At 39.9% G+C, this 18,202-nt stretch overlaps 1 protein-coding gene across 1 annotated transcript; it reads right to left on the reverse strand.

The window, feature by feature from the left end:
- Positions 1-67: 67 nt before the first annotated feature.
- Positions 68-14,608, reverse strand: LOC141445331 (arylsulfatase I). The gene is made up of 13 exons (XM_074111135.1): positions 14,575-14,608; positions 14,227-14,366; positions 11,389-11,548; positions 9,821-9,980; positions 8,602-8,696; positions 7,764-7,831; positions 7,343-7,496; positions 6,614-6,771; positions 5,267-5,415; positions 4,693-4,835; positions 1,574-1,724; positions 644-763; positions 68-449 (listed from the first exon to the last, which is right to left on the reverse strand). The coding sequence occupies exons 1-13, from the start codon at positions 14,591-14,593 to the stop codon at positions 278-280; spliced, it is 1,689 nt and encodes a 562-aa protein (XP_073967236.1). The 5' UTR covers positions 14,594-14,608; the 3' UTR covers positions 68-277.
- Between the last annotated feature and the right edge of the window lie 3,594 nt (positions 14,609-18,202).

The following is an 18,202-nucleotide window of genomic DNA, read 5'->3' on the forward strand; positions in this document are numbered from 1 at the left end:
AAATTATCTTTTAACATTACTTATCTTATTAGAAACAATAATAATTGTAAGTTGTTGGTTAGTTAATAACAATTTGATTTTAAAATAATCTGCTACAATAGTAGTTTTTATTAACGGCCATAAAAATAATGTGTTCTTATAACACAGTTAAAATTAGACTGATAAGTAAATTATCTAAAGATAAGCTCATTACTTTTTTTTAAGTCTACGATTATTGTTCAAAATAAATGCATTGTATCATTAGTTAATGTTTTTCACTACGTAGGTATTTGCACTTTCATACACAAAACGTTGACGAATAATTTGTTGCATAGTCTCCAAAATTAGTGTACACCCGACCCCAATACTTAGGGTCGCCGCGTAGGTCATCCTTCTTATTATTAGGGGGGATTGCTGTCCGATTCACTTTGTCAAGTTCTTCCAACAACCTTTGTAAGACTTCTGGTTCCCTGCAAATTGATGAAAAATGACAGTTAAAATCCGGTTTGAAGGACCATTCGGTTATGCAGAAAAGTCGCGGTCCCATAATTTGATAATATTCCTCGTTCAATGCCTTATTCAATATTGCGAACAATATGCAGTCGCAAAAAATGACCCAGATTTTAAAGAAAAAAGTAAAAAAGAAATTGAATTATTGTCATACTTATCGGCCATATTGAATCGTTCGCATGGGTCGTCTTCAATGTTGAAGAGGCACGGAGCTTCCAGAGGTTTGCAAGGGATGACTGTGGTGTTTGTGTCACATACCACAGTGACACTTTGTCTGTAAAGTTCGTTGTAAAGTCATTTTCGTACATACTGGTTTCGTAAACTTCTTCGCACACCAATACAAATAAGACGTTTACTGTTTACATTTACAACGTTTTAAGAGTAACATTACTCTCAAAACGTAGTAAAATTAAAAAATATCAAAATCAGTTTTTTTTACAATTTTAAATGTATAGTCGCCGTCAGATATTTGGGAGTGGCCGAGGTGGCCAAATATATCGGAAAATGCACTCTATTCTCAAGGCATTGGAGTTCATGTTCAGATATTTTTGATCACCGCGGCCACTCCGAAATCCGAAATATCTGATGGCTAATGTAGGTACACACATTATATAAAACGATTTTCAGGTGTAGTGCAATGTTTGACAACTCTACACATAGATTCCACCTTGCGATGTTTACTTTGGTATAAACCTTGCATTTATCAAAAATAATGTTCATTTTTAAATTAAATTCTTTACTCGTAGGCAAATAAAAAACACAACAAGCGCGAGACCGGAATTTGAATGCACGATAACCTTGCTTAAGAAACCATAAGTCAAACTATTGGGCAATCACGGCTTTGACAACAACTAAAACTTTAGACGGTTTATTTTATGACGTAGGAAGGTGCCTATAGGTGGATTCACAAGAGCTGGTATGAATGGATTGAATGAGTGAATGAAAGTATCTGTGTTACCTATTTGAAAACAATTCACAAAAAAATTAAAATGTCCTGCATGTCATTTTCCTACAAAAATGTCTAAGTGACATTACTTTCGTTGAATCCATTCGTGCCAGCTCTTGGGAATCGATCTGTAATTACCTAATTTGTTGAGCCTTGTCCCGAGCTGGCATAAGCCCTATGCTGGCCAAAGCTTTCCCCGCGCGCGCCGCGTAGACGGACTCTAGGTCGTACGAGCTGTTGCGGCCGCTGGGGCCGTACCACGAATCCCATGCACCGTTGTTATTTGTACCTAAAAAATAAATTTACTTACCTATACAAAAAATACAACACAAACAAAACAGTTTGTTGGCGAATACTACAATACAATACAAAGACTCTTTATTGTACACCAGAAATAGTAAGCGACACAGAAAACAGATACACAGAGAAAAAATTACAAGGTAAGCAATAGGCGGCCTTATCGCTTAAAAGCGATCTCCACTCCTTATTTTAGTTATATACCTCTTTAATTAATACACAGGTATGGATAGCATGGTCTGATTTTAGTTGGCATTTCTGTCAACTTTTGAAATGTAAAAAAGCAATTATAGTGACATAACTACAATAGTTGGACATAATTATGGTATGGCAAAGTTTTTTGTAGATACTAGATGAAAACCCGGCTTCGCTCGGGTAAAATGTAGACTCATAATAATATGTTTGAAAAAATTTTTTGCCAGTAAAGACTGTCGTACTTATCAAAAAATCTGACGTATATTCCCAGCCTTAATTATTATCACAAACACTTTAACGGCTAACCTACGTATCGGTATTTCACCAGTAGATATTTCTCCTAAATCTTATTTGCCCAAATAACTACGTAGTCAGTCCAAAAGTACTGTCACAAATGAAAGTAATGATAAAAACAAAAGTACCAATCAGTTTTTAATAAATTATATACCAATTTAAAGTACATTTAATAAAAAAAAAAATTTAAGTACTTAAAATTATTCAAAATGACTTCCTTTGTTTTTAATACAGGCCCTTAATCGGCGCAGCCAGTCGTCTATCGCAGCACGCACCATTTTCATGTCTATTTCAGCGACTGCTTTTCTTAAAGATGACTTCAGGCTCACCAAATTTTTATGGGGTTTAGCACAGACCTTCCCCTCTAAGACCTGCCAAATTTTAAAGTCCAGAGGATTAAGGTTCGGACTGGAGGAAGGCCAATCTTCGTGTCTTATAAAGTCGATTTTTTGACGGCCAAACCAGGCTTGAGTGGTCTTGGCTTTGTGTGCTGGCGCAGAATCCTGCTGGAACACAAAATTATGACCTGAAAATAGCGTGTTGGGCAGATCTTTGACATGCTTATCCAAAACCGTCTCTTGGTACACTTTCGCACTGATTTTGACCCCTTTTTCGCAAAAATGAACCTCAGTTGGCCCGTAATAAGATCAGAGAATACTCTTCAGAGCTCCTAGCGTACACTCTATCATTATGTTTATTGTACTTCTCTTCAATATCGAAAATCTTTTCGTCGGTAAAGAGGATATCACGGTGTCGATTTTTCGCGTACCGCTTTAACAACTTCCGGGATCTTTTAAACCTTATTGTTTTTAGACGGGCATTAAGTAAGTGCCCACTCTATTTTTTGTATGCTCGCAGACTAAGATCTTCGTTTAAAACCTTTTTGACGGTTTTTCTACTGACACCCATCTGCAAAGCCATCAACTTCTGTTTTCGGACAGGATTTCTTGCTATGCGTGCCTTGATCGCTTTGATCACTGCTGGTCGGAGCGAGGCCGGCCAATTCTTTTCTTGTCCTCAACACTGGAGACTTCATTGTACCTGTCAATCGTACGGTACACAAACCTAAGCGTTATATTTACATTTTTGAGCAACTTGAAAATGGTACTTGGCGAGTGCCCACAGCGGTGCAATGCTAAAACAGCTATTCGGTTTTCTTTCAACGTCCACTCCATCGTGAGAAATTGCAGCGAATGACTGTTTATTGTTTTAAAATAATTGACAAACATTCAAAAATGGAATTCAATCAAATTTTCTTAAAATCATGTTTTAAATTTAAAAATAATGTGCCAGTAACAGAACTTTGGAACCGACTACGTATGTCTGTCTCATAATCAAAGAAATTAGACCTAAAGGGCCCCATATAAGGTACGATCCGTCTGTACGATCGATCTGATGAAAATCGACGAATCGTACCGTGTGTGGGCCCTTAAAAGGTCACAATGGAGAACGAAATGCAAACCTGTGACACGTGATGACGTGACACTCACGCCACTTTGATGTGATGACTTTGACATGTTTACTTCGCAACGCCATTATATATACTCAGTAATTTATTCCATTTTTTATTGAAAATACTCGCTAAATCCGAATTTTCTACCTACAAGTTGTCGACTCGGAACAAACGTCAACAACTGAAGATAGTTATAGTTGAAGGAAGTTGGTGATAGTTTTGAGTTTTGATAAGATCCATTCAAGTTTTCCGGCAAGACGTTTCGTTTTACACAGTCACATGAGTCACAGTTCTTTGTAATGGATACTTTTTTGGCGTGACGCACGCGATGTGTTGAAGGCGAGCCGTATCTAAGAGCTAGCTAGTATGAAACGGAACGTTTATTAACTACCCAAGATGGCGACTGCGGTTTGTTTGTCAGTGTCATTAGAATTTAACGAAATTCTCCATAATCCGAATTTTGCGGATATATGTTGTCGACTCGGATCGACTAATTTTTTACGCTCTTCAATTTGATGTGCATTTCGTTCGAGTCTACCGTACCCCTGGACGAAATTATTAATATAGATGATATATTCTTTAATATCGTAGATCATTTTTGTGTTCAATCATCAATGGTTTCCACAGCGCATGCGATGAAAAATGTTTTATGGCAACTTTTTTACACTTTGAGTCACATTATTGAAGTTTTAGTACGGAGCCCTAATTTTTTCTGGTAATAAATATAGCCTATGGTACTTTGGAACAATTTTGCATTATAATAGTGAAAGAATTTTTTAAATCGGTCTAGTCGTTTTTAAGTTAATTCGTAACAAACATCCAAAAATACAAAAATCCAAATCCTTCCTCTTTATTATATTAGTATAGATTAGGATAAGATAGAATAGTATTCGGCCCAGAGGCCTTATTGTACAACACATGGAATCACAGTCATTTTCAGCACTTCTTTCTGTCACACGGTATAAGACGACGGTAGAAAGTGATGCCTCGGGTTGTCATATTATTTGCAGCAACGTACCTTTGTGAAGTTTCCATTTGTCCACAGAGATGGCCGCGGATCCGAATATATCGTCGATGTTGTGGAGAATCGACGTCCTTACCGACGGCTGGTCCTCCGATAGAGCTGGCCACAAATCGAACCCGTCGATATTTTCTATATTGCTGTAGAAATAGGAAATATTAAATCATTATCAATCTTCGACAGTTACTGAATGTTTAGTGCCCGTAAAAATGTGCAAAAAGATTGATTCAAGCGTTAGTCTGCGGAGGTCAATTCACTTCATTCACTGCTGCCGCCAAAAGGTCTACGCTTCCTCTAACACACTTCTTGTAGATGCGAGGGAGTGGGATGCCAGACCGCTTCATGAGCGCTAGAGGAGCTACCATAAATCTGTCATCGCGGGATCTGGGTAACTCGAGACGTTGATCCAATTTAATTTGTTTATTGCAACTTTATTTTAAGCGTAAATTCAGCTTTACCATAATTTACTTCTCGGCACAAAAAATTGGTCCTTCGAACCGGATATCTACCCTTATTAACGTTAGTTAAAAGTGTTAAAAATTCCCCGATCAGCTCTAAAACTGAACTTTACCTAGCATTACCTCCAGCAGCGCTGACTAGGGTTGGCAGCCAGTCCGATATGTGCATACTCTGGGACGCCACCTTCGATTTACACGCTAGGAGTGGACTCCACAGTAATGCGGCACCGCGAACTCCACCTTCCCATAGAGTGTTTTTCACCTGGAAAAATATAATTCGGTTGTAATTATAATTATAGCCAATAATATCGTTTGTTCAAGACCAATCCATAAAACTGTTGTAGTCCTTCAGTGTAAAGCCATGTTGGTTGTGCAAATGGCCTTGCGTAGTACCTAGTTGTAAATTTGAGTCGGCTGTTCGCCGCCAGACGGCGCTGCCCGACTCAGGCACAACGGTTGCGTTCAGCGTAACGCGTAGGGCCGTGTTGCACGACACGACACGGTGACCGTCTAAAATGGTCTCCCCGGAAGACCAGCGCTGGCTCCACCAAAGGAGTCCGCATTTTATGCTGAGGCGGGACCATTTCGGGCACAAGCAGATAGGTATTTTTATTTACTTTTTGTATCTTGTATTCTCATTTTATTTTATTAGGTATTTGTTATTACTTTGTTCTTATTATGTTTTTTTGCTGTATCTGTTATGGATATAAATTTGTGTGTCATTTTCATAAAGGTGCTTAATTTCTGACTTTTTTTTTTAAATCCCTTACGAAGTGTTTTTTAATTCACACATATTTATTTAGCATCAGAAGGTCAAAACGTCAAAACAGTGAGTTTTTTTTGATCGTCAAGTGTATCAAATTAACTTTTTTTTTCAAATTGGCCAAAACATTAATTATTGGGTTTCTAACATCAAACTGAGCCGAACATTGAAGTTAACGGAAATAAAAAAAACACGGTGTGTATTAAATAGGGAATATTACTGCAATGTTCTGCCGTCAGAATGCAGCACTAGCACAAACCGTAAACAGTTATTTGAATGTCTTAAATGACTTTCAAATGTCCGTAGGATGCCATAATATCATAAGTATTTTTTTTTTTGGAAGTATAGCTCTATCGTCACACACACACACACACACACACAAACATCACGCCTGTATTCCCAAATGGGGTAGGCAGAGCACACGAAACGTTACCGCTTCAGAGCCACTTTTAACAATTTTAGGTTTAAAGTTTGACAAATCGAATCGTTACTATCGATGTAAATATCATGTTATTTGGTACAAATAAATATGTCATGATCCCTCATGGCCACAAACTATAAAGAGAACCGACGTTATTATGGCGGTTTGTTTACGGTTTGTGCTAGTGTCGCCCCCTGCGCTGAGCTTTGCGTAATATTCCCTATACAAAACAGGAAACATAAAAATTAAATTATCTGTAAAGTAGATGGTACTGACACCTCGCAGAGGGTAGTTGGAAGCAGCGTTGTCGTTGAAACCCGCCGCCGCTCCGCCGTTGTCCGTTGTGAATATCACAATGGAATTCTCCAACAGCCCACCAGATTGTAAGGACTCCACCACTTTACCCACAGACTCGTCCAGTTTTGACATTACGGCTGAAAAAAAAAATTGTGAACTAAAGAAAGTAGAGTAGTTTTGCAGGTGGTAGGACTTTTGCAAGGTCGGCCCGGATTGCTACTACCATCTTGCTCGCTCATCCTGCCGTGAAGTAGCAGTGCTTGCACTGTTGTGTTTCGGCGTGGAGAGTAAAACAGCCGGTGAAATTACTGGCACTTGAGGTATCCCATCTTAGACCTCTAGCCTGCCCAGCTTCTGGCCTTCAAGTCAAGAGTTTTTAGGTCAGATCGGCCCGCGCTTGTTTTGTCATCCACACTACACAAACACACCTACATGAAACACAAGGTATATGTATGTAGTGTGTAGGGCAAACACTCGCAAGGGATCCTGCTTCATATTAAGCCCCCTTCATATTTACCTAAACGGGGCATAATATATTGTAGAACATACAATTTCCAGGGGGGCGGCAGCTGCCCTCCCCTGCCCCCCCACTGCGTACGCCCATGAAACAGTTTATAGACCCTTTTTTGTATTGAATATATTATGTGTAAATAAATGTTTCTCTCTCTATCACTCTAACAAAAATAAAATTAGATAGTTAAGATTCACCAGCAAACTTCCTTCTCTGATAGTCCTTTATGTGCTCAAACTGGTTTACGACAGAGTCCGGCGCGCGTAAGAACTCGTCACGGTTGCCGCTGTGGACGGCGGAGTGGGCGATCATGAGAAACAGCGGCTCTGTCTTGTTGTGTGCTGTAATCACCTAAACACACAATTGTAGTTTATGCAACTGTCACGTAATAGGCGTCCTTAAAACACGAGTGTCAGCCGCGTTCCATAAAAGGTTACACGAGTGTTTTAAGGCCTAATTATAATATAATTGTCCGTACCAAGATTTAAATTACCCTGTGATTTGTCCGTGTTCGGGGAAATTAAATATGTGTGTAGGATAATGACAAACGAATATTAATTTCACAAAAGCTTAAAAAGCTCATTAATTAAGTGGTAACTACTATGTAAAAGATCGTACTTTGATGGCTTCATCCGTATAAACATCAGTCGCATATTGTCCGAACAAATCGTGAGCCACTTCAAAACCTGAAATGACAAGAAAAAAATTACAAAGTCTTCAAGCGAGTACACAGCTTCTGGACCAGAGGCTGTATTGCTAAATGTTTCAGGCGCTCGTGATCGCTATCAAATGACAGATCTCCCATACAAATTCTGTCATTTGATTGCGATCGCAAGCATCAGAAACGTTAGACAATCAATACAGCCTCAGGTGGGGAGCAAGTCACATTTCTTAGGTCGGAGGTCGGAACCCCCATTCATATTTTATCATACCCACTCGCGAGGTGTGCGAGGTTTTTTCAAAAGTTATTGCATAATTTGTATTGCAAAGCATACCACTCCCAGGGGAGGCCACTGTGCCCCTCCTGTCCTCACTTTGAAGAAAACCCCTTCACCGCAAAGTTCGTGGTAAAACACGTGAATTTCGAAATGCTGAAGTGCGAATTCGAAACGAACGATCCTCTGCTTGAGAAGCCATAGGTCAAAACCATAGCAAGGCCACCACGCCTATACCTCGGCTTTTTACGTTTTTTTACATCGTCTAAGTATCTCTTTTGGTAGGTACTGTAGTGGACGGACGGTCCACTAGCTTAATATTTCCTATTTTATTAAGAAAAAAACACTTCGTTATTATTTTTTGTATATTTCAAGATCACGTTCCTACGTTGGCAGCTAGCATACCAGTCTTCTGTTTAACACCCTTGCGTCCGTTTCCTATTATTATTTTAAAATTAGAACTATGCTGCCAGCATCGAATCAACGGACACAAGAGGTTAGTACAGTACTTAGGTACTAACCTCTTCTGAAGTCGGTACCCCAGGTATTATGTTCTTGGTTAGTGTGGTCGTACATGTCGATTTTGCCAGTCCAAAACCCTGTATGACTGTCGAATCTAGAAAAAAAAGACGGATTAAAGGATACTAGATGTCTAACCATTGAGGATCTATCGTTCCATCGTCGAAATACATACTTACGCTCGAAAAAGATCAGCTGCTGTCTGTCAGCGCCCCCCCCCCTGCTCGTAACTCGCTACGCCCTTAATGATAGGTAAATAAATAAAGCGTTTTTATTGGTTCATAACAAACAGCAGGGTAGGGTTTGCAGGTGGTAGGACCTTGTGCAAGTTCCGCCCGGATTGCTACCACCATCTCGCTCGCTAATCCTACCGTGAAGCAGCAGTGCTTGCACTGTTGTGTTTCGGCGTGGAGAGTAAGACAGCCGGTGAAATTACTGGCACTTGAGGTATCCCATCTTAGGCCTTTAGGTTGGCAACGCATCTGCAATACCCCTGGTGTTGCAGATGTTATTGGGCGGTGGTGATCTCTTACCATCAGGAGACCCACTTGCTCGTTTGCCATCCATTCGAATAAAAAATAAAAAAAGTATCCTCGCACATCTCTGACAGAAACGCAGCCGAATAATATTACAGACAAGCACGAAATATATCACCTGTTCTGTTGACTTAGAGATGCAACGGATATCCGCCCAGTATCCGGTATCCGGCCAGTATCCGGTATCCGGCCTATCCGGCCATTATTTTACCATTCGGCCGAATACCGGATAGTTGCGTACTATCCGGCCGGATACCGGATGGTAAAAAACTTATATTAGTTATGTATTAAAAACTGGTATTTATAAATTTATGAATTTATCAATTATTGACATCAGTTTATGTATTATTCGAAGGGGCTTTTACACCACCCATTGATAAATTTTAACTGATGGATAAATGTGATACCGTCTCGAGTCTATTCAAACAAAACAAACAGAAACGACATCATATTTATCCGTCAGCTATAATTAATCAATGGGTGGTGAAACAGCCCCTAACTTAATTAATTATACTCCACAAGTTGCAACCTGCACGGAGTGTCATGCGCGTGTTCGAATTAGCTTAATTTAATTGTAAGTAAAACTAGGCCGAATATCCGGCTATTCGGCCAACGGTCCCGCCGAATATTCGGTATCCGGTATCTGGCCAAACCACTATCCGTTTCATCTCTACTAGATACTTACCCTCTATTCAAAGGCAGGTATTCTTTCTTGTAGTGCCCCAAGTGCCACTTGCCGACGAGATGCGTCTTGTACCCCAGCTCCTTCAAATACTGCGGCAGAATCTTCTCGGAGAGCGGCAAACCCCGCGGCTCCATGCCGTAAATGACGCCATGCTGCATGCCTGGGATAACGAAATCCTATTAATATTACAAATGCGAAAGATATTTATTTAATGAAATAAATCCGGATAACCCACGTCTTAAAACGAGTTTAGTTCGACATGTTTCGGGCTAATTCGTAGTCTGCGCGCGCGTCCCTGCACGTTGCTCCGAGAAGGGCTCCCGAAGGCCGAAACATGTCGAGCTAAACTCGATTTAAAACGTGAGTTACCGGATTTATTTAATTAAATATGAGTGAGTCTCACAGTAGTTTCATCCTACTAATATTATAAGTACGAAATTTTGTGTGTGTGCGTGTGTGTGCACGTCTGTATGTTTGTTACTCCTTTACGCTAAACCAGCTGGACGGATTTGGATAAAAATATAGTAGGTACCGGTCTACATAAGCTAATTTTTGCCAGCGAAAAAAGTGGTGTAAGCATTGGTTACCTATTAAAAAGAAAAATGCAGGTATGAAAATACAAACTGAAATATAGATGCACAGAAAAACAGAAAAATAAGACCATCACTGGGAATCGAACCCAGGTCCTCGGTAATCCGTACGCGTGCTATACCGCTACACCACTGATGGTCACTGATGGTTAAGTGACTAAGTAAGAAACACAAGCTGAGATGTAAGGTGCATAGGGAAATTCGTGTCGGTACCGTTGGACCATCAGTGGTGTAGCGGTATAGCACGCGGTACGGATTACCGAGGACCTGGGTTCGATTCCCAGTGATGGTCTTATTTTCTGTTTTTCTGTGCATCTATATTTCAGTTGTATTTTCAATTTCGGTTTTACGGGATGACCGTAAAAGTAAAAATTTGGAATTGAAATAAAAAATACAAAAAGATTCAAAAAACCAATCTTAAATGCAGGTACGCGAAAAATTAAAAAGTTAAAAAGATTGCAGGCGCGCTAGCTCGACAATAATGAATAGCGCGCCTGCAATCAAGTCACATTTTTTTTAAAGTTAAAAAGGCCATGGAAATGTTGGGCACAAGTTGTATACAGCCAAGTCTAATGGCCGGTATCAGATATTTTGTTTGAAATTCCGAATTTTTTCTATTGGTCTGAAATAGCTTTGTGGTGTTTTCGGTGAAAAATACACCTGCAGTTTATTATTAATGAAAAAGGGCGGGAAAGCATAAGAAAAATATTGGAATAAAATTAAATTATATAATATATTTTGAGAAAAAGTTTATTTCTATTTCAGAATTATTCACCATTTTGAGAAAAGCTTTATATTAGTCTCGGCTGGAATAGCAATTGCTGCTTCGTATTAGTTAAACGGACTTGCAAGCTCGTCCGTTTAATACTCATACTCAGCCAGCAATTGCCTACTTCCAGGCCACGATAATAATCTACTATTAAATAAATTATCTGCCAAACTGCATGACAGTTTGTTGGCAGAAAAAAATGAGCTTACCGGTGTGAATGGGATATTTCCCGGTCATGAGGGCGGCGCGCGAGGGCGTACAGATGGGCGCCACGTAGTACTGTTGGAGCGGCCGGCCGGAGTACGCCAGCGCGTCGATGTTAGGGGTAGGGATCTGGTCGGACCCGTGGAAGCCCACATCGTTCCAGCCCTGATCATTATTTATTTATTTATTTGCCAATAAAAATACAGCATTACAGTTAAAACACCAATCATCATCATCATATCAGACATAGGACGCCCATACTCATACTCATACTCATTTATTGGTAATATCATTATTACATGTCATCATCATCCCAGCCTATATATCCCACTGCTGGGCACAGGCCTCCTCTCAGAACAAGAGGGCTTGGGCTATAGTTCCCACGCGGGCCCAGTGCGGATTGGGAACTTCACACGCACCATTGAATTGCTTCGCAGGTTTGTGCAGGTTTCCTCACGATGTTTTCCTTCACCGCAAAGCTCGTGGTAAATTTCAAATGTAATTCCGCACATGAATTCGAAAAACTCAGAGGTGCGAGCCGGGGTTTGAACCCACGACCCTCTGCTTGAGAGGCGATAGGTCAAACCACTAGGCCACCACGGCTATTACATGTAATTTTGTTAAATTATTCTAATACATTCTAAAAACGAATTTATTTAATAATAGTAAATAATAGCCGTTGGCTGAAATTTAAGGAACTCATCAATAGTGTAGAATGTGTGCTCGACAAGCCAGTTTTTCAGTCGTTTTTTAAAAATGTCTAACGACGGAGCCGAAGTAATTGTCTCGGGCATCTTGTTGTACACCGTCGGGCCTACAACATGAGTCACTTTGCCGGACTTAGCGAGCCGTCGCTTGACTGAACGGAGCCTTTGAGGGTTACGCAGCAAGTAACCAACAAGCAAGTCCACTGTTGGACTAGGCCTTAACCAGGTCATCCGTCCATGTCGTTGGTGGACGTCTCACGCTGCGCTTGCCGATCCGCGGCCTCCATTCGAGAACCTTTCGGCCCCAACGACCATCTGTTCTCCGTGCTATATGGCCTGCCCATTGCCACTTCAACGACCTAATTCGCTTGTCTATGTCGGTGACCCTGTTCCTCTACGTATCTCCTCATTTCTGATTCGATCCCGTAGAGAAACCCCAAGCATAGCTCTCTCCACAGCACGCTATGAGCAATTCTGAGCCAAAGACACCAATACGCCTTAAAATTCAAATTATACGAAAAGACACAAAAATTACATACAAAAAAAAGAACCCGCACGAATTTACATTAAGTGTAGTGTGGCCCTTGAGTCAAAAAGTTTGAAGACCCCTGTTACAAAATGTAATGAGCCAGTTTTGTCACACCCATAAAGTGTATGAAAAAAACGTCGCAAAATTGTCATTTTTTTGGGGACATTTTTTAAACTATCGGAATCGATTGTGCTCTTGATTCTGAGTAGGAAGAATCATATTTTTTCCAAAATTTCAAAAATAGCGAAATACACTTTTTTTTTAAAACGCCCATAGGATACATTATGACATACTTAATAAATTCGGGCAAACGACAGTGAACCGCTTTGATAGCACGCACGGTACAGGTGACTGCACCGGCAATTAAAGAGTTGATATCTATATAAATATAAAAGCCGTGGTGGCATAGTGGTTTGACCTATCGCCTCTCAAGCTGAGGGTCGTGGGTTCAAACCCCGGCTCGCACCTCTTCGAGTTTTTCGAAATTCATGTGCGGAATTACATTTGAAATTTACCACGAGCTTTGCGGTGAAGGAAAACATCGTGAGGAAACCTGCACAAACCTGCGAAGCAATTCAATGGTGTGTGTGAAGTTCCCAATCCGCACTGGGCCCGCGTGGGAACTATGGCCCAAGCCCTCTTGTTCTGAGAGGAGGCCTGTGCCCAGCAGTGGGACGTATATAGGCTGGGATGATGATGGATGATGATCTATTTATTTATAATTATTGCTAATTATAACTGAGAAGTGAGAACAAACGAACGGTACTTATGTAGGTACTGCACCTACCACTAAAATAAATATCAAGGGACACTTGACACCAATTGACCTAGTCCCAATAGATAAATACATACTTAAATACATATTGAACACGCAAGGTTCGAGAACATTCGTATTTTTATCACACTAATATATACTCAGCGGCAAAAAATTTGGTCCACTTTCCATACAAAATTACCTATTTCTGCATACATTTGAGGGCTAGATTTTTTGCCACTCAGTATATCTGCCCGAACTGTGGGAATCCCTCAGTGGGATCGAAGCCCTGACCTCAAGCTCTGTAGTCAGGTTTTTAGGGTTCCGTAGCCAAAATGGCAAAAACGGAACCCTTATAGTTTCGCCATGTATGTCTGTCTGTCCGTCCGCGGCTTTGCTCAGGGACTATCAATGCAAGAAAGCTGTAATTTTGCACGAATATACAGGGTGATTGGTTGCTATGTGCAAAGCTTTAAGGGGGTGATGGCCCAGGTATTTTTGAACATTTTTAGCCATATATGTCTTAGCCGAAATTTGATTTTTAGGAAAATTGAATATTTAGAAATTTTAGGAAAATACCCAGAATTTGATAGTCACGAGTCAATATTTCCCCAATGAGCGTTAATTTGTAAACAAATCTTTTATTTCGGATAGGTTAATGGGTATTTGGACGAAATTAAATAATTTTGAAGTGTCTTTCTTGCCACAAAAACAAAATGGAGGCATTCGAAATTACTAAAAATGTCTTAGATTAGACCTTTTTCGAATATTTTTTTGTTTACTTTATTTTTTATTTTTTGAAGTAGGTTAAAATACTTTTTTTTTAAACAGTCGATATGTCAAAGGCACTCACCAAATCGTCAGCCACGATGAGCACGATGTGAGGACGCGCGGCGGCGCCCGCGCACAGCAGCAGAAGAAACAACATGGCTGCTGCGCGACCATCACCCGAATGCGCAGACGACGCTTGTTTGTGAACGAACAGAAGGGCTACTACGAAATTCAAAAATCGAAGTTCGTGTCGCACTGTCCCTCTCGCTCGTAAAATAATATTAGCGTAAGCGGGACGGCAAGATACGAGGTAAGAATTTTGCACTGAGCGTGAGAGGGACGGTACTATACGAACTTCCATTTTCGAATTAGTAGCCCCCCTGGCTGGTCAGAACGCTCCGACGAACCAAACAGTAGTATTTGTATTCACCGAGGCACGTCGAGATCATTAGTCATCGGGTATCAGATAGGTCGGCGGTCGGCCACCTTTGATTGAGATTCAAGTACAATTGTTGCCATTTATTGTAGGGTTAATGTACTTTCTTATCTACCTATTTTTTACAAATTTAGATACATACGAGCCAGGTTGTGTCACCCATATATAAGGGTTCTCATAGTGATTTTTATAGTACAGTCAGTATCAAAAGTAGCGGATATTTTTTTTACTCCGTGGCATTAAAACATTTGTCACTCTTGCATGGCGTAACGTACGTGACTGTAAAGCGACAAAGTACAAAGACCGTACAGGTATTTCATCATAACAAGTTTTTGGTAAAAAAAAAACATTATTAATACAAGCTTTTTTGCTGACTGTACTTTTTGTTGACTGTACTTGTATTGACACACAAACTACGTTTGCATACCAAATTTCAAGTCGATGCCATTAACCGCTGAAGAGTTCCGTCCTGTGGAGACGATCCTGGCCGGACTACCAGGATGTCACTACCAGATTATTGTATTGTCACGCAATTTACATAAGTATACCAAATTTCAAGTCAATCCAACTGCTGGAAGTTGGTCGAAATTAACTTGCAAGATTTGATTACAGACACAGACAACGGGACAGGTGAAACCTAAGGTGATTAAATAAAAGCTTGTAATAAAAGGGGGATGTTCAAAAATGCCAAATTGTTAAAATTTTTCTTCAACTCATGCAGCAGAATATTGATAGATGTTGAAACGGTAATTAGCCAATCAACTATTTTATAAAAATCTGTAATTGTATGAAAAATGTCGCGGACAGATTAGTGTGGGTAAAAAAGTTAATTGGCCCAGTATCATGTCAGTTTTACGGTGAAATTGTAGGCTTGGCCGCAAAACTATGCTGAGTGGGGCCCAATTTATACTATTCGATGTTCTTTCAAAATGTTTTCATTCTCAATGCATTTTACCCTGAGCACAGAATACATAATAGTATAATTACAGAGTAGTTATCGAATATGACTGAGTAAAAAATATCTCTCTATGGCCTCAGTGATCCACTGGCTACCCAAGAGTCGGAAGGGAATTAAAAAAAAACTACAGATACGTTGAAAATACAAACTGAAATATAGATGCACAGAAAAAACAGAAAAATAAGACCATCACTGGGAATCGAACCCAGGTCCTCGGTAATCCGTACCGCGTGCTATACCGCTACACCACTGATGGTCAACGGTACCGACACGAATTTCCCCCATGCACCTCATATCTCAGCTTGTTTGTTTCTTACTTAGTCACTTAAGCAGCGACGCTAGCGACATCTATGCCGTAGCCCTCATCGAGAAACTTTTTCGGCACTCCATTGGAACTAACCGCTCACCCGGACAAGAGATATCGTTACTAAGCAATCAAATTAAGATTGGAAAAATTTGGAATTGAAATAAAAAATACAAAAGATTCCAAAAAAACCAATCTTACAGATACGTTTTTGTCATTACGCCGATTAGGAGTATAAAATAAAAGTATACGTTAGAAATAATTAAATATATTAATGTAAATTACAGTCCATTAGCATCCTATCACGAACACGCTCTTGTGGACAAATGAAATGCATCGAAAGTTCATTGTAAACCTACAAGCGGTCATTTACTATCACCGGATCATGCTCGGCAACTAACGTAAAGGTGTTTGGAAAGATTATATCGAAGCGAAAGGACTTCAGAGAGATCCATTGGAAATATGACTATCATGGAGTTGCACTAAGTTATTATATTATAAAGATAATCTAATATCAAACCGCCTGTCAAATCTCTTTGGCCTTTGATTGGTGGTGGGTACCGTATGATGGGCACCGACGGCAGTGCCGGAGTTAGAGGTAACTATTTTCCCAATAAAACGAGGACCATTTAAGATTTTGATACATTACTGATTGCCTGATTGAAGTGAACATATGTATGAATAGTTGTTTAGTCGTCGGAAATTGAAAAAAATCTAAGTCTCTATTGTGGGGGCTCCTTTTTGTGGAGGCCCCGGGGCTGCAGCCCCGGATGCCCTCCCCTAAATCCGGCCCTGAGCGATGGCAAGGCAGGCCGAGGCGGAGATGGCGAGATGACCTGGACGCGGAACTGAGCGAGTGACCAAATATAGCTCTGGATAGGGATATGCGGAGGTCAAGAAGCCTTTGCCCACCACTGGATGGTATTGCAATTGACGGCTGATTTGACATCGGTTTCTAACTAAGTGCAACTCACTGTGAAAGTGTAAAATCTGTAAGTAACTACAAACACCGCGTTTATATTGCAGTCGACCGCTTATTTTGCAAGCTTGAGGAATTTATTTAGTAACTGCTTAAAGTTTGTATGTATATTGACGACTTCTATATCTGAAAGCTGCTGTTTTGCGGGCGTTGTTTGTAAATTACTTACTTTCTTTAAATGCGACTTCATTACGTTTATAACGTAGATAATTTGTACTATGAATGGCGTTTCAAATTCTCGAAATAATCTTCCCAACCTTTTTGATATTTGTGATACAGTAATGAAAAAATATTATCAACTCACAAAGCCTTGCCACACGTACGCTTAGAGAAATCAACTAAGTAATATTCTCACATGTAATAGCTGACGATTTGGGCCTTAACCAGATATTAATTTGGCTGGTTTTTCTAAAGCAGACATTATTGATTCGCCCAACAAGTTATGTATGTGGAATTCGAAGACCGTTATTTACTTAACACACATACACCATATCTAATACATACTTGTACTTATGTACAAAAATACAAGTTTTTTTATACATACAACGTTTACATACTTCGAGATAGTTCCTTACGAGCATGACGCGTTACTTATAAAAAAAGGAATATATTATTACATATATATTTCTCTTATACCATGTATAGTGCTATACTTTATTTCCCACTATTTATTATTATTATACACAACATGACCGATTTCTTATGGAAATACACTCTGAAGTGGTGACTGGAGTTTACAGCAGACAAAAACCAGTCAAGGCAAATAGACCTGTTACACACGGCAACTGCTAATCAATCGTGATACAGTATAGATGTACACAAATGCAATACAACCGCGACGAGAGTAACGCACGGTCCGTGACAACGCACTAATCACTTGCGATATGGACACTGCTCCCCGCGTTTGTATTGAAAAAAATCGGTCATTTTTATTGATACGGTACACACGCCGATCAGTTACAAGTTAAAGTAGTCTTGTGTAACCGGCCTTAGATAAGCAAATAAAAAAAATACCGAAAGATTCTTGTTTGCAGCAAACATCACACGTACACAATATTAATAATTCATAAAACTAAGTAAACATAGAAAACAAACTAATACTTTTAGTCCAACCATTTGTTCACATATCGGTACAACAAAAACAAACGTCAAATATCTTTGGCAGAAAAAAGTTTTCCAGCGCAAGTGGTAGGAGTAAGGATATTCGACTAAAACACTTCAAATCTAAAAAATGGAACTAGAAACATCGCCTTGTTTCGCTCACTCGGCCCGTAGGCCTTGTGCGAAAGAGACAGGACGAGGAGACAATTCTTAATTTTTCGAAATTCGGTATTTCGAGGGTAGGACGATCACTTGTAATTTGTAACTTATAAATTAAGAG

This window comes from Choristoneura fumiferana, chromosome 2 (assembly GCF_025370935.1).
Source record: "Choristoneura fumiferana chromosome 2, NRCan_CFum_1, whole genome shotgun sequence".
Lineage (NCBI taxonomy): Eukaryota > Metazoa > Arthropoda > Insecta > Lepidoptera > Tortricidae > Choristoneura > Choristoneura fumiferana.